The sequence below is a fragment of the Zootoca vivipara genome, chromosome Z1 (assembly GCF_965207765.1).
Source record: "Zootoca vivipara chromosome Z1, rZooViv2.hap1.1, whole genome shotgun sequence".
Classification (NCBI taxonomy): Eukaryota; Metazoa; Chordata; class Lepidosauria; order Squamata; family Lacertidae; genus Zootoca; species Zootoca vivipara.
Window position 1 is genome coordinate 6,415,788 of NC_142583.1, and position 20,484 is coordinate 6,436,271.

At 50.0% G+C, this 20,484-nt stretch overlaps 1 protein-coding gene across 2 annotated transcripts in view; it reads left to right on the forward strand.

Moving 5' to 3' along the window:
- Positions 1–15,912, forward strand: part of STRA6 (signaling receptor and transporter of retinol STRA6) — a 51,365-nt gene extending 35,453 nt beyond the window's left edge. For both annotated transcript variants that reach the window (XM_088657909.1, XM_060278998.2), the window contains 11 exons: positions 921–988; positions 2,622–2,698; positions 3,948–4,009; positions 4,226–4,403; positions 6,965–7,040; positions 8,080–8,213; positions 9,134–9,251; positions 10,593–10,694; positions 11,750–11,913; positions 12,423–12,548; positions 14,553–15,912. In XM_088657909.1, coding sequence (XP_088514035.1) covers positions 921–988; positions 2,622–2,698; positions 3,948–4,009; positions 4,226–4,403; positions 6,965–7,040; positions 8,080–8,213; positions 9,134–9,251; positions 10,593–10,694; positions 11,750–11,913; positions 12,423–12,548; positions 14,553–14,731 — 1,284 coding nt within the window. In that variant the 3' untranslated portion in view covers positions 14,732–15,912. The remainder of the gene's footprint in view (positions 1–920; positions 989–2,621; positions 2,699–3,947; positions 4,010–4,225; positions 4,404–6,964; positions 7,041–8,079; positions 8,214–9,133; positions 9,252–10,592; positions 10,695–11,749; positions 11,914–12,422; positions 12,549–14,552) is intronic.
- Positions 15,913–20,484: the final 4,572 nt, after the last annotated feature.

Here is a 20,484-nt window from a genome sequence, read left to right on the forward strand (position 1 = left end):
AACGGGCATTTTTGGGCGGAAGTGGGGTGTGTCCAAGGCCCAGTTATGCAACAATGGCTTAAAAGCCAAATCAGAGGGAGGGCAATGCTTTCTGCCATTACTCTGAATGGGCAAGCATTTTCATTCCATTTCACAGCCCGGTAGAGTGACTGCCAAACTGGAGGTGTGTTTTGCAGCCCCTGCTTTGGTGTGGTCTGGCTATTCAAGACCACCTTGCCCGGCTGGCGAGCTGAATTTGGCTTAGTACCGTAAATAGCAATTGTGCCAGCCTGGGTCTTCTGTTCTAAGCTGAGCCCCAGATCCCTTGCCCCTTTCCCTAAACACACACAACACAGCACAGCACAACACAACACAACACACAAACACACTTAAAAAAGGAACAATACATAGTTTGTGTGGTGGGCTGGGCATGCTGTGAAATACAGGTGTTTCTGCAAATGTTCCCCACCCCCTATCCTAATTTTTTTCTGGAACTTCCATACATATATATTAGCAAATTTGTGCTATGAAGCTGTACCCCAAATCCTTTAAGTACGCAGCAAGGTTCCTACTTCCCCCCTATATTTCAAATGCTATCTGTTAAGAATCGTAGAACTGTAGAGTTGGAAGGGACCCAAAGGGTCATCTAAGCCCCCCCCCCCAAAAAAGCAGGAATCACAGCTAAGAGAGCATGGTCTAATCTGGAGATGTGGTCACATTCACACAATACATTTAAAACACTCTAGTACCGTGCTACTAAAACAGTCATGGGTGCTGGGAACTGTAGCTCTGTTGGGTGAACGCCTTTTATAAACTATAGTTCCCAGGATTCTTGGGGGGGGGGGGAGCTGTGGTATTAGAGTACTTTCAGTGTGGGGGGCAGGTGCGACCTTGCACCAAAAATTCATGCGGAATAATCAGTCTTTTGTGTCTGTTTTAAGCTGCCGGGGAGTGGCTATTGCGAAGACTATCTGAAGAATATCCTGGCAAAAAGGATGCCAAATAAAAGGTAAAACCTCACACACACACACAGCCAGCCTGCCTTTCATTCAGCAAAACCGCATCCCAAAATCTGGAGATGAATGGGAACTGGAATGGGGGTGGGTGGGCAGGCTGTCCCCAGAATATCCCTGTATCTTGTTTCATCTTTTTTGTAAACCGCTTTTAGGGTTGTTGTTGTTGTTTTAAAAACAACAACAACACACCAAGCCATGAGTAAATTTTATGACATAAATAAAAATAAGAATAATGTGGCGCTCTCTCTATCTGGCCCAATCCACACCCTCCTCAAGTGCTTATTCCCTCCCGAAGAGCTTGACCTATGATCACATGTCTGGGTTAGCTGGGTGGAGCAATGAGCATAGAAACCTCTGGCTTTTGCAGGCTGGACGGTAGTCTATTATACCAAGGCAACAGTAGCTCCTCCCACTTTTTAAATAAATTAATAAATATGAAGCAAGGAAGGGGAATTAAAGACAACACATTATTAGGTTAACAACAGCAGACACACAACAAGCAGGTATGATAAAAATAGAAGGCTGAATATAATTTTAAACTTAGAGTAAAATAAAGCCCATTACTGTCATGGGTGGAAAGGATCATATATTGTTGAATCAATCAAATCCATTGATAAGCAAAGGGAGGGGGGGCACACCCTGTTCTTCCCTATTGGCATAAGTAGTAAAATCAAAGCAGACATCTGGAAATCTCTCCTTTTTACATTATCCCTTGGAACTGTGTGGTCTGTTGGTCACCTTTCCTACTAAATCAAGCTCCCAAACTTTGGAACTGCCACATCCACTTTCTGATAGGTTTGAAAAATAATATTGGTTTTCTTATAGTTTGTCTCTCTCATTTGCTAGCATTGCTAAAAAAAAGTAACATAAAATACACCGGAGTCCCATTGGTAAAGTGGGAAAAAGGTGCTTCCAGTTACTTCACATTCCCAAGAATGGCTTCAGATTCTAAGAATACGCAATGAGAGATCATGTCATGGCTGCCTTGTGCAGGAGGGAGAGAGAGACAGAGAGAGAGAGCAGGAGAAAGGGTGTGAAGTGGGAAAGCACAAAGTGTATTTTCCCAGTCTATCTGCTAGTGCCAACCTTGCCTTCTACTGGCTGGAGGCATGCAAGGTTGCTTATGCCCAGCAAAAGTTGTCGTCAATGAGGCATTGCGGCCCTCAGCCTGAAAAGGGCCCCCTGGCATAGCTGCCAAGTCTCCCGTTTTGCCCGGGAAACCCCCGTTTTTCCAGCTGTCCCCAGCTGAAAAAACGGATTTTTTTTGTTTTTTCCCGGTTTATTCTGGCGTGACGGCTATTTTGGAACTGGGCGGAGCATGCTCAGAAGCGACTTTTGATGCTGCTCTGCCCAGTTCCAAAATGGCTGCAGCGCGACTTCTGGTGTGGTGGCCATTTTGGAACTGGGCACAGCAGCATCAAAAGTCACTTCTGAGCATGCTCCGCCCAGTTCCAAAATGGCCACCGCGCTACTTCCAGTATGCTACTTCCGGTCCGGTCCCTTATTTTTCAGAGAGGAACTTGGAAGGTATGCCCCCTGGCCCTGTCCTCATGTCTTGGCGTTTATGTGTGTGTGTGTGTGCCTCTTTTTGTCTGCCTGAGCCAAACTTTCTTTCTGTCCCTCTAGCATCAGCAGAGCCAAGCCCAGCCTGCTGTCAAGGATCCGCTCCTATGTCTGCTCATTCCTCTACGCACCTCAGGAAGGTACTGCCTGCACAGATCTTTCGAAAGGCTCCATTGTTGCTTCGGCTTGTTCTTAGGTCCTCCACCCGCAAAAAGGGCTGCAGGTGCACATGTAGCGCAAAACAGGTGGAGAAATGCGGGCAAATGAACGCCACCGCGGGTGCTTCTTTTTGAAGCGGTTCCTGGCAACCGGGGATTATGAAGGCAACATGATTCCGTCAAGGGATGCTGTCAGTTACGCAATGATAGTTTGATAAAGCCGAATCAGAGTGAGAGTAGTGCTTTGTGCCCTCACTCTGAATGGACAAGCTTTTTCATCCCATTTCGCAGCCCTACGGAGCAATCGGGCGGAGGAAGGGGGTGTTTGAAATGCAACCTCCTGACAGGGGGTGCGGTAGGGGCGGGTCGCCCCGGGTGTCACCACTTAGGGGGGTGACAAAATGCCGGGCAGTGTCTCTCTTGGGAGTGACGTGGTGGTTGGGCACCTGCAGGCTCCGCCCTGCCCCAAACAGTCCGCCTGGTGCCTCCCCCTCAGCTGTAGGGCAGCTGAGTGGGAGGAGGCAGGCAGACTCCTCGGAGGCCCCACAGAGCATCGTGCCCCGGCTCGCCCCACCCCGTTGGGAGCAATGACTATCATTCCTGGCAGACCACCCTACATAGCTAATGAGCTGAATTTGGCTTAGGACGCAGCAATTGTGCCGTGTGTTTTTGTGGCTGTTGGATTTCTTTGTGGGATCTTGGGACACACCTCTTGATTATATACATCAGCTGTTTGGACCAAAGCTTCTCTCTCTCTCTCTCTCTCTCTCTCTCTCTCTCTCTCTCTCTCTCTCTCTCTCTCTCTCTCTCTCTCTCATCAATTCTTCGGTGATCAGCCTTCTTTATGGTCCAGCTCTCACTTCCATACATCACTACTGGGAAAACCATAGCTTTAACTATACGGACCCACCATAAACCATAGCTTTAACTATACGGACGGACACACACACACATAATTGCGTTTTCACCCATTTCATTTAAGCTACTCTACATCCATGGCCACAGACTGCATTTCTGCATTCCATTTATGTTTAACTCCCAACCCCTTTTACATTTCCTTCTTTGCACCGTATAAACCTGACAAATTAAGGCTCATGTTCTATTAAAGCAGTGGAGCGGACTCTGACACACACACACCCCAAAAAATGCTTCTTTCATCATAACATCGGAAACTTGAATGGAACTGTTGGGTGCTACCCATGTGTGATTGTGATTTTTTGTGGAATTGCAGGCTTCCAAATCCCTCTGAAGCTGGTTCTCTCCCTCGCCACATCTGTGATTGCTGTCTATCAGGTAAGAAGCTAAGAACCCACGGCCTCTCCAGCCCAGGATTCTGTTCTCATGGATGCCCACAAGCAGAAGAGCGCTCTATTGCACATGTCTCCCAACAACTGGTATCCAGAGACATAAGAACATCAGAAGAGCCTGCTGGGTCAGGCCAGTGGTCCATCTAGTCCAGCATCCTGTTCTCACAGTGGCCAGCCAGATGAACCATCTCTTGGTTTACAGGTGGCCCTCCTCCTTCTGGCAGTCTTCGTCCCCAGCATCCAGATAGTAAGGTCTGGGATGACCAAGGAGCTGACTGCACTCTTCATCCAGTTTGGTATAGTCGCCTCTGAAAATCCCGCTGGGATCCCTGGAGACAAAGAGTTAGCGACCCTCAAGCACTACATCTGGTCGCTCGAAGGTGAGTCTTTGGGGCCCTGGTCTTGTTGACAATGTCCATTTCTGCCCCTGAAAGGAGCAAACTCTGGAGGTGAGGTAGTCCCAGAGTTGGAAGGGGTCCCAAGGGCCGTCTAGTCCAACCTTCTGCAATGCAGGAATCACAACTGAAGCATCCCCGAGAAATGGCTCTGAAGAACTAAAGAAACACAAGGATATAAGAGTGCCCATTCCTGGCTGTGCCCCCTTCCCACATTTTTATTTTTCAATTATTCCCCCCCCCAAAAAAATAATAATAATAATAATGAAACTGTAGGAACAAGAACTGGGTCATGAATACAGTCTAGTCTTTTGTATTTATCTTGGGGCATATCTCTAAGCACATTACTGATCAATATAACCAGCTGGTTGGCCCCCTAACTGAGAAGCTAAAAACAAAATGATAATAAATGTCGATCCAGCATTTTAGTCATCGTCCCCATAATTCAATTGAAGTGACCTTTCCACCTTCCCAAGTTTGCTGAGCTATCAAAATGTCAATTAACAGATACATAATGAATTCAGCTTAGTGCCAAGATCTTTTAAATCTTTCAGAATTCTCTGCACAGGATCTACCAGCATGACAACCCCTGTCAGGCTGCTTTTGTACTTTTTTCCAGAAACAGTTTTTCTGGATAAAAAATAAAAATAGGAGGAGCCTTGTTGGATCCAACCCATCTATATATATAAAAATGTAGGCATTGCGCACATGGATGAAACAGCCTTTCTCCGTAACTGCTGAACCGTAATGTAACAAATTCGGCCACAACGTTCCATGCCCATCAGGGAGGGATCTGGCATATTTGCCCCCCAAAAAAACACACCTTTCACACCTAAAATAATGATTAAACACAAAAGTGGCGCCCAAATTAGACGTCACCACCAGACGCTCTGAAGACTCCAGCGGCTGCGCCGCCAGATGACATCACAAAATTCCACAGCAACCAACTGAAAACAGTCCTTTTGCAGCAACAAGGCCCAGCTTTTTCAATAGGCCACAGCATTGCCAAGCAGGGAAAAACAAACAGAATAGGGGGGTGGGGTGGCCAGGAATGAGGCACAACAAAGGGAGGGGAAAACACATAGCCATGGGGGGGAGAGGACCCTGAGTCAGTGGGGGGTGGGTTGGGACAGGGAAAACTGAGTAGGCCGCAGCGTTGCCCAGCAGGGAAAAATGAGTGGGCCTCACCATTGCCCAGTAGGCCACAGGCAAAAACAAACAGAATATGGGGCTTTCACAACGGGGGGGGGGGTATCACAGGGATGAGGCACAACAAAGGGAGGGGGGAAGCCCATAGCCATGGTGGGAAGGAAGAACCCTGAGTCAGCCAAAGCAGTGGGGGTGGGTTAGGACAGGGGAAACTGAGTAGGCTGCAGCATTGCCCAGCAGGGAAAAATGAGTTTTTCCCCAAGAAAGGAGTGGGAGAAGGGGGGAAACACATGAGCCTCTGCTTTCTAGGCATGGGAAAAGCAGAAGTGTGGACGAGCACTTTGAGAACCAAAATTCCACAATCCTTCCATCCTTAGTCATGGTCATTGCATTATTGTCTTCAAATTGGACTGTTGCTACAAGTCGAAAGGAAGGCTAACACATTCCCCAGTTACTACAGTATCTGGGTATCTTTCATCTGATGAAGAGGGCAAGTTCCAAACACGGGAGTGCTGATATGGCGGTGTAGTTATCAAGTTGGCTGCCTGCCCCACATGCTTCAATGTTTCTCCAAATGCTTTATTTTCTTCTTTTTTGAAATCCTAAGCTCCTATTCCTCATGCTGTGCATGCAGAGACTTTTCCCTTTCTGAAGTTCAGAGCAGATGGATTCTGGATGTAGGGAAGCACTGCAGAAGAGACCAGAGGCATTGTGTTCTGGTCTGGGGTCAAAGTTTCCTAATCTGAGGGGCGTCTTATGGCATGCAAACATCCTTGTCATTGTGGGGGTCTGTTGGGGGTTTCCTTTATGCAGATTCGCCCTCTTTCCCTGCTTTCTTCCTGGGCCATTTGCCAGCAAGCTAAAAGCAGCGCGCAATGCCAAGAAGCAAAGGGGGAGTGAAATGCAGAAATGCAGGCAGCAGTTTCACCCCACAGATGGTAGTGCTCACAAAGGCTTGCGGGGAGGGGGGGTATGTGGTAGAATCCTGCATTTGGCACAGAGAGGATGGGGTGGAAAAGATGTGGCATGGAGAAGGGGGAGGGGGGAGTGCATAGCCGATGAAAGGCTGACTGACAAGCAGGCAGACAAATGGGCTGCTGGTCTTGTCAGCTCTCCCTGGTGATAAGGACCCTCCCTCTTGCTATACCAGAATGGCAGAAGCGCACCTGAACCAAGGGAATGCATGTGAGAGTCAGGGAGCACACCTGCACCAAGGTACCACTTTAAGCAACCCCAGCTTCCCCCAAAGAATTCTGGGAGCTGTACTTTGTGAAGGGCGCCGCTGAGAGTTGTTAGAAGGTCCCGATTCACCTCCCAGAGCTGCAATTCCCAGAGTTCCCTGGGAAAAGAGGGACTGGTTGTTAAACCACTCGGGACCCGCTCCTGTTTTTTTGCAGTCTGCTTCGTCTCCTCCCTGGTCGTCTCCTGCCTGCTGACTTTCTGTATGCTGATGAAGTCCATGGGGAAGCACAGGTGAGCCTTGTCCTTCTGGACTCTTGCCGTGGGCAGGGAAGGTAGGTCCATCAGGGCAAACGGGGCTCTGCCCCAGCCAAATGAGGCTGCCCCAAGCCAGCCCCCTCCTGCTTCCCTTCTTAACTGGCAACCCATCCAAGAGATATGGCATGGCATTCCCTTCATCTTCCTCCTGCTCCGTTTCACGTTGTGTGCATTAAGTGCCCCGGCTGAAAACCCTCATCTAACATTGCAGAAGCTCTGTGGTTTGTGCAATAAGCCACTTCCGCTGTTGTTCTCATCCCTGCTTTGAGAGCAAATGTCCTCACTTGGCATCCACCCTCCTAAAAGTCCTTCTTTCGCAATGAGGAGTTGATCTATGGAACTCCTTCCCCCGGGAGGCAGTGATGGCCACCAACGTGGATGGCTTTAGAAGAGGATTGGACAAATTCATGGAGGAGAGGAGGACTATCCATGGCTACTGTGATACCACAATAGCCGTGCTCTGCCTCTACAGTGGGAGGCAGCAATGCTTCTGAATACCAGTTGCTGGAAACCACAAGAGGGGTTTCTGCAGGACTAGATGAGGAGCCCCCTTCGGCCTGGTCCAGCAGGCTCTTCCTACGTTTTCATCTATCCTTCTTAGGCATAGCTGCCAAGTCTCCCGTTTTCCCCGGGAAATCCCCGTTTTTCCAGCTGTTCCTAGCTGGGGGGAAAACGGATTTTTTTTTGTTTTTCCCCGGTTTATTCTGGCGCGGCGGCCATTTTGGAACTGGGCGGAGCATGCTCGGAAGCGACTTTTGATGCTGATCTGCCCAGTTCCAAAATGGCTGCAGTGAGACTTCTGGCGCGGCAGCCATTTTGGAACTGGGCAAAGCAGCACCAAAAGTCACTTCTGAGCATGCTCCGCCCAGTTCCAAATGCGGCAGCGCTACTTCCGGTCTGCTATTTCCAGCCCGGTCCCTTATTTCTCTGACAGCAACTTGGCAGGTATGTTCTTAGGTGCTCTCACATTCCACTTGACAGCATCTTCCCCCGGTTTCTCCCTCTCCGTTTTCAGGATCAACCTCCAGCGCCTGTACCAAGGGGCAGTCACAGACGTCTTCTATCGCTCTCGCAAGATTCAACCTTCGCAGCAGGCTCTGGTGTGCTGGATGTGCTTTGCCAGTTTCCAAACTGCATTTGCCTGCTTAGGTAAATGATATGCTAATTTGCACCTTTTGTGTAAGGATCGGGGCGGAGGTGCTGGTGCGTTAGAGGAAGGTGCTCCGGAGCAATTTGCGAAAAACAGAGGATAACTGCAATGGAAACTAATGCAATAAAACCTGCAACAAAGGGTCATCTCATCCAACCCCCTGCAATGCAGGAATCTTTTACCCAACATGGGGCTCGAACCCACAACCCTAAGATTAAGAGTCCCATGCTAGAGCAACTGAGTGATCCTGTTCCAAGTTCCCCTTAGGGAAGGACTTTAGGGCAAAGACCAGTAGGTGTGATTGCTCCAAAATGTTGCTAAGACAGCCCACCCACCTTGGGGGGCCCCCAGACCCATTCTGCATCCTGAGCCCCACAGTGCTATTGGGATCAGGCTTGGATTGACAGGCTCTGGTGCAGGTGGGGCATTCACAGGAGGAGGGGCATTCCATGCTCTGGTAACCTGTAGGCTAGAGGAGTGTGTGTGATGTATTTTGTGTTTTTATCCTCTGAATGGCCGCTTGATCTTTGGATGAAGGGCAGAATATGAATTTAATGACAGATGATGATGATAATCTCCCCCTTTCCACCCCAACTTTGGCCTCTTTGGAAGGGGAAGCAGGGAAGTCGGTCCTCCAATTGAGAAAACCGCTGTCTGACACCCAGGAGAGCCACTGCCTGTCAGAGCAGGCAGTACTGAGCTGGATGGTCCGTCTAGCCCAGGCACCCCCAAACTTCGGCCCTCCAGATGTTTTGGACTACAATCCCCATAATCCCTGACCACTGGTCCTGTTAGCTAGGGATCATGGGAGTTGTAGGCCAAAACATCTGGAGGGCCGCAGTTTTGGGGGTGCCTGGTCTAGCCTGTCCACACTGGCAGCTTCCTCCATTATGACGGTATGTTCTTGCCCCTGTTCCAGGTCTGCTCATCCAGCACATCGTCTTCTTCGTCTGCACTGTGATTTTCACTTTCTTTGTGGTCATCCCCCTGCAATCTGGCAGCAACATGCTCCTCTTTAAAATAATGGAGAACATGTGGTAAGAGTTCTACAGGCCTAATGGGCGACATAAGTAAAGGTAAAGGGACCCCTGACCATTAGGTCCAGTCGCGGACGACTCTGGGGATGCAGCACTCATCTTGCTCTATAGGCCGAGGGAGCCGGCGTTTGTCCGCAGACAGCTTCCGGGTCATGTGGCCAGCATGACAAAGCTGCTTCTGGTGAACCAGAGCAGTGCATGGAAACACCGTTTACCTTCCCACTGTAGCAGTACCTATTTATCTACTTGCACTTTGACGTGCTTTTGAACTGCTAGGTTGGCAGGAGCTGGGGCCGAACAACGGGAGCTCACCCCGTCGAGGGGATTCAAACCGCCGACCTCCTGATCGGCAAGCCCTGGGCTCAGTGGTTTGGACCACGGTACCACCTGCATCCCTAATGGGCGAGATACCCAAGCTTAAATCTGCAAAATGCCAAGATTGAAAATGTTACCCCAAATGAAAACTCCCTTGGAAGAAGGATGCTCAAGCCAATGTGGAAGTTACTTCTGCAAATGTCCAGCCTTGGTTTTGGAGCAAGGATACGTTTCAGGGCCTTCTTTCATCACACTGGCATTGCATTTGAAGATGAAGTTAGCCCTTGAGTTTCTCTCATTCTCCTCTTAACGTAGCAGCCACAAGAATGACAGGATCCTGAATGTGGCATGCAGAGAAGAAGTTGTTAACTCTTTCCTACCATGCCGTGGTCCCACCACCACCATCAGTGGTGCATTTAAACAATTGCAGACCAGTGGTATCCAATGTGGTCATCCAGATTTTGTGGGCCACAGCTCCTCCTGGCCCTGCCTCTGACCTTGCTGGCCAGGATGATGGAAGTTGCCCCTCCACCACCACATGAAGTAGCCACATGACTCTCAGAACTCTAGGTAACAATGAATGTGGCATTTCTGAATACACCCACCCAAACCCGCTGCCCCCGCAGCGCTGCCAAGTGCTGAATAGTCTGTGTTTCATAGAACTTTGGAATGGAAAGCAACCTTGGAGGTCAACTTGTCCAACTGCAACATCCCAAAGACATGACTCTCCAGGCTGTGCTTAAGCCTCCAGTTTAAATGCCCCACCACATCCCAAGGCAGGCCCTTTGCACTTGAGTACTTAGGAAAAAAATTCCCGTCCACTGAAATCTTTGATTTACAGAAGATGTCTAGATCACTGAGCATTACTCATCTAGAAAGGTTCTAAGACTGAAGATTCCTCGTCACCCTTGCAATTTCACAGATCCCTTGAGTGGAACCATGACTATTGCACCAGTTTAAAACTCATGCAAATCCTATACCCTGAGCAAAACTGGCCATTTCTGATTTGCTTTTTTTTTTGTCTAGGCCTTTCTGGTTGACCTTGGTGCTGGCTGTGGTTGCACAGAACCTGCTGACTCACTACTATTTTCTGGAGCGTGGCCGCCTCCCTAAGGAGCTGACCAACAGGTGACTACGGAAGTTGTTCATCCCAGCTAGAGCATGAGAGAGCAGCACCTCAGTGTCTCTTGGATTGCTTCTTGCAACGGCTGCGCTTGTTAACATCTCAGGGTCCAGATGATGGAATACAGATCACAGCTGTGCTGTAGGCAATGACCACATGTGCACACACATGGAAAGCAGTATCATATCACTTTAAAAAAATCATGGCTTCCCCCCAAAGAATCCTGGAAAATGTAGTCTGTTAAGAGTGCAAGGCGTTGTCTGGAGACCCCTAGTCCTCTCACAGAATTACAGTTCTCAGAGTGGTTGAACAATCAGTCTGGGAACTATATAACTCTGGGAGATATAGGTCTGGGGGAGAAGGGTTTCCTAGGAACTCTCGGCAACCTTAACAAACTACAGCTCCCCAGAATTGCCTGGGGAAAGCCATGGCTCCGGTATGAATTTGCTTTAAATGTTTAGCGTGGATATGGTCAATGAGTTGCGTTCCGGAATCAGAATGGGAAGAGTGAATTGGTTTGATTGAGACCCTTAAACCAGTTTATGGTTGCCCAGAGGTTAGGGGCGTAAGAAGGCATCGTTTTCCCTTCCACTCACTTTTTGTCATGTGCAACACCGTTTCCGTTCAGCTGCAGTTTGTCTTCCACCAAAAATGACATGATTGGCCTCTCTGTGAACTGTGGCAAAATTGTGTAAGTGACATAGCTTAGGTAACTTACACTGTCATGACATCCCCCCCCCCCGTTTCAATGTAGAGGAAGCACAATCCAGGGCAGAGGGGGTAGTCACAATCCATTGTGTATTGATTTGTGGACCAAAAGCCACAAGAAGAGTGACTCCCAATTCTATGCCCTGGGTTGAGCTCCGTTTGGGACATGGGATGAATCAGCGAACATCATCAGCTTCTGCTCCCATTTCCATTTCCACCAGAATTCTCGGGGGAAGGCGTGGCGGGTGGGCGGGAATCACGAACAGAAGAAGCTCCTGCGAGGATATGCAGGTGCCGCTTGTGCAAAAATAATAATCTGTCTGCACTCTCTCCACTTTTCCCCTCTGGGAAGACGGGCGCTGTACATTGTGACCTTCTTGCTGTTCCCCATCAATGTGCTCGTGGGGGTCTTGGCAGGAGTCTGGAGGATGGTGGGGTCTGCACTGTACAATGTCGTCCACTTCTGCCGGCTGGATGTGAGCATGCTAGGCCACGGCGTGGAAGTCTTTGATCCAGGTTAGCGGAATGCAAGCGGTTTGGTCCCCTTTTCTGTTTTCCTCGCCTGCTTCCTTTCCTTCTGCCCTGCATTGCATGCTCTTTCTGGCTATATGTACCTAATTCAGGAAGCTGAGATGTGGAAGCTCACTAACAACATGCTTTGCACTTTAAAATACAGATTGGATGGCTTTCCCCTTCATCCCTGGGGGCACTTCCAGGATAGGATTCACTCATGTGCTGGCAATATTGGATTGCACAATAAAAGTTTATTTGGCAATCCTGCACAATAACACACACACACACACACATACACAGAGACTTTTAAAAATCATGTTATTAAATGCAAAAACAAGCGTAAACAAAATCATCACAGAAAATGAGTTAGAAATATTGAAATCCTCCGGTGATCTCGGGGTTGCCTGGAACAGTCTTCTGCAGCAAACAAAGGCACCTGCTCAACAGGAATGTTTTTCAACTGTCTTCCCCCTGTCCCTTCCTCCTCTTCCCCCTACTGCACGTCCCTCCAGGCTACCGGACGTATTGCCATTACTTGAAGATTGAGGTCAGCCAATCGCACCCCGTGATGAAAGCCTTCTGCTTCCTGCTCCTCCAGGTGTGCAAAAAGGGACCCCAGCCGAGAGATGTGGAAGAAGGTGAGCACTCTCGGTCCCGGTCCCCCCATCCCAGCCCCATCATCACTAAATGGATGCAGATAACATCCAGCTTCCTGCTCACTCACCCGCTTGCTCTCTCATTTGTGGCCAGTCAGGGAGATTATTTTTCTCCTTCATGTATGGAAAGATCACTTTTCTGTCTCTCTCTATAGATTCTCATGGGAAACACGGGGGGGGGGAGCCAGCTGTGGATTTGCTTCCTTGCTCCAAAGGCCTTCTGGTGAGTGCAGGTGGGGAGGTCAGATCTGTGAAAGGATGCGTGACTTTGGCATCCACATTGTTTTTCAGGGATATCAGGTGCGCTTACCTGTGATTCCTTGCAGATAATAAGGCACAGTGAAGACTGTGGTATCTCTGTGATTAATAATAATAATAATAATAATAATAATAATAATAATAATAATAATAATGATGATGATGATGTTTAAAGGTAAAGGGGCCCCTGACCATCAGGTCCAGTCGTGTCCGACTCTGGGGTTGCAGCGCTCATCTCGCTCTATAGGCCGAGGGAGCTGGCATTTGTCCGCAGACAGCTTCCGGGTCATGTGGCCAGCATGACAAAGCTGCTTCTGGCGAAACCAGAGGGGCACATGGAAATGCTGTTTACCTTCCCACTGTAGCAGTTCCTATTTATCTACTTGCACTTTGACCTGCTTTCAAACTGCTAGGTTGGCAGGAGCTGGGACCGAGCAACGGGAGCTCACCCCGTCGCAGGGATTCGAACCACCGACCTTCTGATCAGCAAGCCCTAGGCTCAGTGGTTTAACCCACAGTGCCACCTGGGTCCCTTAATAATGTTTATTTACACATAACTGCAACCTGAGCCTCGATGGAGGAGCTCCCAGCTAGGGCTGGGTGATATCTGCTTTTCAACATCATGATATATCTGCAGCTAGATATCATGAAATACTGATATATCGCAATGTCTGAAATGTATCTCGGCGGCTGCTTCCTCCCCACTGCCCAGCCCTACAGCTGAGTGAGCCCCCATACAACTCCAGCCTGTGCCAGGAGGGCGGGCAGGGGCGATGCTTCCTCAAAGGTGCACACACCCAGGCAGACCGAGCCCAATAAGGTGCTCACCCACAACCTACTCAGGCTCCATCCATCTGCCTGCCTCCACCTTCACCTGATTGGGTGGACTGTCTCTTTCCTCCCAGTCAGTCACTCCAGGAGTGACCAACCAGGAGGAAGAGGCAGCTGCCTGCCTGGAAAAGGCAGAAGCGTAGACAGACAGGCGGGCAGACAGCGCCCCCCTCCAGCGCCTCTCCAAGGGCCTGGGAGTGCCAAGCGGACCGCGGCAGCAGCGGGAGGCCACCTCCGAGGACTCCGCGCTGCACCTCCTTCTTGTTTCCCCAGCACTGGGTTCCGCTCAGTCAAGCTTCGCCACCAGCGCACGCACCGCGGGACCAGCAAGAGCTGCTTGGGCGCTGTGCGCGCACTGGTGGCGAAGCTCGACTGAGCAGAACCCAGCGCTGGGGAAATGAGAAGGAGGCGCAGCGCGGAGTTCTCGGAGAAGGAGCGCAGTCCTGGCCAGATCGCCGGAACCCTGCGCTCACTTGGCGCCCTTCCAGCGCCCTCCAGCGCCTGGCGCCGTGGTTCTCCGCGCCACTAGCCTCTATGGCTAGGACGGGCCTGGAGGCAGAGCCTGAGAAGGTTCTGGGCAAGCATCTTCTCAGGCTCCATCTGCCTGCCTTCCTACACCTTTGCGTTCAAGGGAAGAGTGCACACTTTTGAGAGGGGACGTTTTTAAAGCAGCAGCACCTAAGCTATAAATTTAAGGTTTGCAGAATGAAGCCTCAAGCCCTTCCACTCTGGCTAGGGACGAAAAATGGGGAACCAGGGCAGATTTGCCCCTCCTTAGCTGAGTGCAAGGTGGTCCCCCCCCCTTGATGGTGGAATTGCCCTTGAGACTCCCTCTGGACACCCCAGGGAAAGTGTGGGGGGGTTCCTGGATCTTCACAGTGGCCCTTTTGTTGGCAGGAGTCAAGCTCATGAAGACCAAGGCGTTTTCATCGAAAGGGTCCAAGGGCAAGCGCAGCCGTGCACGGTGGTTCTTGGCCTACACCTTGCTCAACAACCCCTCCCTCCTGCCTTACCGAAAGGGGGCTCTCTTGGACTCCACCGTCAACGGGATGCAGGCCAACCCAGCAAAACCTTAGCCACCCAGGCCAAAGCTTCTTGGAAATGATGGACTCCGCCAGTGAGAAGAGTGAATCCCCTGTGCATTCTTCACCACCCCAATCCCTGTGTTGTCCTTTTCGTATGCGCTCCATATGTGCTCCATGTGCCTTTCCCATAGTCTCCTCAAGAGGCTGCATCCTACTGGCCCTGAGGCTACAGCCTTTCCTTCCAGGGCCAAAGATGGGACAGAAGTGGTGTTGGCTCAGAGTGGGGGCAAGTGGTCAGCCGAGCTGACCCAATGATGTTGCTCGTCTGATGGCCCTCCCAGTTCTTCCTGGGCATCTTTCTCCCGTGGACAAACTAGAGTGTGCAGCTCCTAAATGCGGGAAGGGGGAAACAACCCACGTTGAATGTTTCATAGAACCATAGAATTGTAGAGTTGGAAGGAATGCAGGAATCTCAGCTAAAGCATCCGTGACAGAGGGTCACCCAACCTCTGCTTAACCTCCAAGGAAGGAGAGTCCGCCACCTCCCAAGGGAGACCGTTCCACTGTTGAACAGCTCTTACTGTCAGAAAGTTCTTCCTGGCGCTTCGTCAGACTCTCCTTTCTTGTAACTTGAATCCATTGGTTCGAATCCTACCCTCCAGAGCAGGAGAAAGCAAGATTGCTCCAGCATCCATGTGACAGACCTTGAGATATTTGAAGATGGCTATCATAGCTCCACTCGGTCTCCTCTTTTCCAAGCTAAACATACCCAGCACCTGCAACCTCTCCTCATAAGGCTTGTTTTCCAGACCCTCGATCATCTTGGTTGCCCTCCTCTGCATACATTCCAGGTTGTCGACATCCTTCTTAAATTGTGGTGCACAGAACTGGACACAGCATTTCACTCTCCAAGATGATGTATTTGAGGGGATTGTCAGATATCCTCCTAAGGTCCCCCTGCAAATCTTTCTGCTTAGTAATCCCCTGCTCTCGAGGAAGGCAATGTGCTGTTATTTACTCTCTGCACACACCCTGGTGCCGTTGCCTCCCCTTCTTTTCTCCTTGAGGACTAACCACTTCTTGCCCTTTTTGTTAAGCCACTCCTCAGGCCTTGTGTCATGGAAGCTGGCAAGGTCAACTCCCAGAGCCTCCTAAGGTAGGACAGATCATAGTATAAAGAGAGTTGGACTCTCTGGTAATAACAATAAACACAATTTCATGGTTACACTCCAGTGAAGGCCTGGTTTGTCTATCAATGTTTGTGCGTTCCTTCCTGCTAGGGCTGGTTCTGAAATTCAATTTATGGGCAAACAGCCTGGATCTACACATCTACAGCCAATGTGCAGATCAGATGGGGAAGAAATTCGATTTAGTTTGCAGTTCCAGGTGAACCTACCAAATTCATACTTGGGTACAACGCTGAAAGGCAGCCCTCTTTCAGAAGCAGCATGTCTCCAAATTTTGCAATGCAATTCGCCAACAGAGTAATGTGTACAAAAGTGAGTATACAATGGGGGAAGTGTGTGTCAGAACCTACACATAATGGAAATTGCATTCAAACATCCAGTATATTAGGGGAAATTGCTTTGCAAAGAAAATTGTATATTAGGGGGAATTGCATATAAAAATGTGTATAGCAGCAGAAATTCATGCAACTATGCAAATGGATTTTCATGAGGGTTTTTAAAAAGAAACATTGCAAAGCAGGGCCGGTGCGTCCATTAAGGTGAACTAGGCAGTTGCCTAGGGCACCAAAATGGAGGGGGCGCTGCCAGCGCACGCTGCTGCTGTGGCTCTGAGTGCAGCCACAGGGGCCTGGTGGTGGGGCGGCGGGGCGGCAGTAGCGCGCGGCCATTGAGCTTCCTCTCCTCCTCTGCTTGCCCATGAAGCAGAATCAGCGAGATTCCTGCCTAGAGTGGCACCACGCGCCTACTGCCACGCGTCTGCTGCTTCGGCAGCGGCGGGAGCAACAGCGCCGTTAGCGGTGGCGACAGTCATGGAGAGGCAAATGGTAGGTGATCCTAATGACGTGGCCTTGACCATATTCCCATCATCATCATCATCATCAGTTCATTCAATCCTGTATCCAGAGATGAAACCAAAGCTACTTCTCAAGGTCATTCATTTGGGTTTGGCTGTGTAGCCTTTTCCATAAAACAACCCACAATTAAAAGAATTAAAAGGGATGTATCAGGTGTTGTGGGGAGGTCATGTCGCGCTCCTTCTGGGGCAATTGTCCACCTTTGGTCCCCAGGTCCCCACCCTGCACACAGCTCTCCCCTGTGGCTCCTAGAAGCTGTCCACAGGCAACAGCGGCCACTGTCCCTGGAGCAGCTTTGACTGGCCGGCTAAGCCAGGTGAAGGATATCCAATGGGTCTCAAACGCTTGGTGACTTAGGGACTTCCCCTGCATGCAAAGACAGGCTCTGGCGCATTGAGCAGACAAGGCCAAGAGGTCTTGAAGGTCCAGTGGTCAAGAAGGCAGTTTTTGCCCTTACTGTAGAGGGAAGTGAGGGTCAGATGAGGCTCATCGACCTGGGAAAACAGTCCATCTAGGAGAAGGAAAATTCTGGTGCTAAAACTCTGCTGCCTTGCAGAATATCTTCAGGAAAAGAAAAGGCTACACAAATTTGGAGTCCCCAAGACAACTGGATGGCACCTTGTACACCTCCTTTCAGCATCTCCTGCAGCCACGCTGGTGACAAATATAGTGAGACCAAGAGGGAGGTCCCATCATCTGGGCAGCCCAGGACCTCCATACACCACCCAGCCTTGTGTCCCAAAGAGGGTCACTGCCATTGTAGTGGCTTGACTTCAGCCCCACACTCTATTGTCTCTCGAGACAGACGGCTGCCAACTTAAGGAAGCAGGAGAGTGAATTGGGCCCATTTGCCACCCAAAGCTCCCTTTAGATAAGAACACAAGAATAGCCTGCTGCGTGAGGCAAGTGGGCCACCTAGTCCAGCCTCCTGTTCTCACAGTGCCCAACCAATGGCCAAGATGGGAAGCCTGCAAGCAGAATCCGAGCACAGGAGCCCTTTCCTTCCTGCAGCTTGCAGCAACAGATTCAAAAGCATTGCTGCCTCCAGATGTGGGGGCAGAGCAGAGCCATCCTGGCTAGTAGCCATTGCTAGCCCTCTCCTCCAATCCTCTTTTAAGCCCATCCAGCAGTGAGTTCCATCGTTTAACTTTGCAGTGTGTGGAGACGTCCTTTTGTCTATCTGCCCTGAATTCAGTTTCATGGGATGTTCATGAGTTCTGGTGTTATGAGAGAAAGGAAAACTTTTTCCCTATCCACATTCTCTATGCCATTCTTAATATTAGAAACCTCCGTCATATCGCCTCTTCCTCACCTTTGCTGTAAACTAAGAAGTCACAAGAGCTGCAACCATTCTTCACAGGGGAGGCACTCCCTCCTCTTGATGGTTTTGGTGGTCATTTTGGACTCCAGCCTGGGGCTTTGCTCTGCTGCCTAATTGGCTGCTGGTTAATCCATCCGCTCCAGGATGATGCCTGAGTAGTGTGAGTGGAGCTGTACACTTGGCCAGGTGCCATGTTTATGAATATAATGCAGCCTTGATATTGCCAATAACCAGAATTGTGATGCATCCAGCACCTGTCAGCCGCTGAGCAATTTACCTTGTTGTGACAAAACAAACATACTCAATCCAAATGGTTTGCTTTGCTGCCAAAGGGAATAGAATGTTCTGCAGATTTACCATCTCTCCCCAGAGAACGACAGCTATCACCTGATTATAAAGAATCCTTACGTTGATTAAGCTTCACTCTATTTAATCAAGCAATCAAATCTGCATGAATTTGCTTTAAGCTGCATGATTTAGCTTTGAACAAAAAAAAAATGGTTTTAGATATTCTGTGTATGCACCCAACAACTGCAAATGGTCTCAGAGGCAATTCTTCCTCCAGTAGTGGGATGTATGTCAACACCACCCAGGGTACTCTCCTCTCACTGCCGGAGCTGCTGGCTTGGCCCGGCGATGGAGCTACTGCCGGCGAAGAGGGAGCCTGTGAGGGGACACCTGGTTGAGCCCCCTGAAAAAATGTGCTCCACAGCCCCCCCCCACTGCGCCGCCGCCTTCCTGAGAGTTGTTAGGAGCTACAATTCTCAGTATGCTTAACAAACTACAGCTCCCATGATTTTTTGGGGGGGGGGGAACCGTGACTGTTAAGTGATACAGGGCAGCTGCTGATTCCTCAACATTCCAAATTTCTCATCTCTGGTTCCCTTTTTTGAGGGTGCTGTTTATCTAGACATTGTGACTGGGGCAGCTGCTGTTTTATCACTGCTTTGAGAGTATGTGCACGTGTGTGTTTTAAGGCATTTTATATTTGTTTCAGCTGCCTTATGAGGACTCAAAAGTGGCCGGGAAATGTCTGAAGAAATAGATAAACCTCAGTGCCATTCTCTACAGGAGGGATGCGGAAGCCTGTGGCCGTCCAGACACGGTTGGACTCCGACTCCCATCAGCCCCAGCCAGAAAGGCCAAAGGCCAGGGATGGAAGGAGTTGGAGTCCAAGAACGCCTGAGGGTGGTGGGCACCACGTTGAGGAAGCCTATTGTTCCAATGTGCCTAGCAATTCTCCAGATCTCATGCATGGGTCTCTTCCAGCCAGGCCAGGATCCTTCCTTAGCTGCGGAAGGATTCTTTTAAACTCAGGGTAGAGAACCTCTGGCCCTCCTGGTGTTTAGGGACTGCAGCTCCCATAGGGAAAGGTAAAGGTAAAGGGACCCCTGACCATTAGGTCCAGTCGTGACCGACTCTGGGGTTGCACGCTCATCTCGCATTATTGGCCGAGGGAGCCAGCGTATAGCTTCCAGGTCATGTGGTCAGCATGACAAAGCCGCTTCTGGTGAACCAGAGCAGCACACGGAAACGCTGTTTACCTTCCCGCCAGAGCGGTTCCTATTTATCTACTTGCATTTTGATGTGCTTTCGAACTGCTAGGTTGGCAGGAGCTGGGACCGAGCAACGGGAGCTCACCCCGTCACAGGGATTCGAACCGCCGACCTTCTGATCAGCAAGCCCTAGGCTCAGTGGTTTGGGGCAAAACTAGGCTTTGTTTCACCAGTTTGGCACCCCCATGTGCATTTGCCACATGCAAACAGGCTGGTGCCCCTCTGGAGGCTTCACTCGGGGCAAAAACCCACCCCAGTGGCAACGGCACTGCATAATCCCTAACCTTGGGCTGTTTGGAGGGCATATGAACTTTAGTAGAGCCTGCTGCATCAGGCCAATGGCCCACCTAGTCTAGCACCCTGTTCTCACACAGGGGCCAGCCAGGTGCCCCAGTGAGAAACCCACAGCCAGGACCTGAGCAGAAGAGCTGCTCTCTCCCCTCCTGCTGTCTCCGGCACCTGGCATTGAGAAGCACTGCTCCCTCCGACTGTGGAGACACAGCAGAGCCATCCTGGCTAGGAGCCAATCCATAGCTCTCTCCTCCTCCATGAATTTGTCTAATCCTCTTTTAAAGCCATCCAGGTTGGTGGCAATAAAAGTCCCCTGCAGCAAGGTGTTCCACAGTTTAACACTGCGCTGCGTGAAGAAGGGCTTTCTTTTAGCCATCCTGAAACTTTCAACATACAGCTTCACTGGATATCGATGAGTTCTAGCAGTCTAAGAGGGAGAAAAACATTTCTCTATCCACTTTCTCCAGGCCATGAATAAGTTTATACATTTCTATCACATTGCCTCTTACTCGCCTTTTCTGCGCCATGTTGGGGAAGTCCAGCAGAAGGCAGAGTCCTATATCCTTCTCATTACTCACTGCATAAAAACCAAACC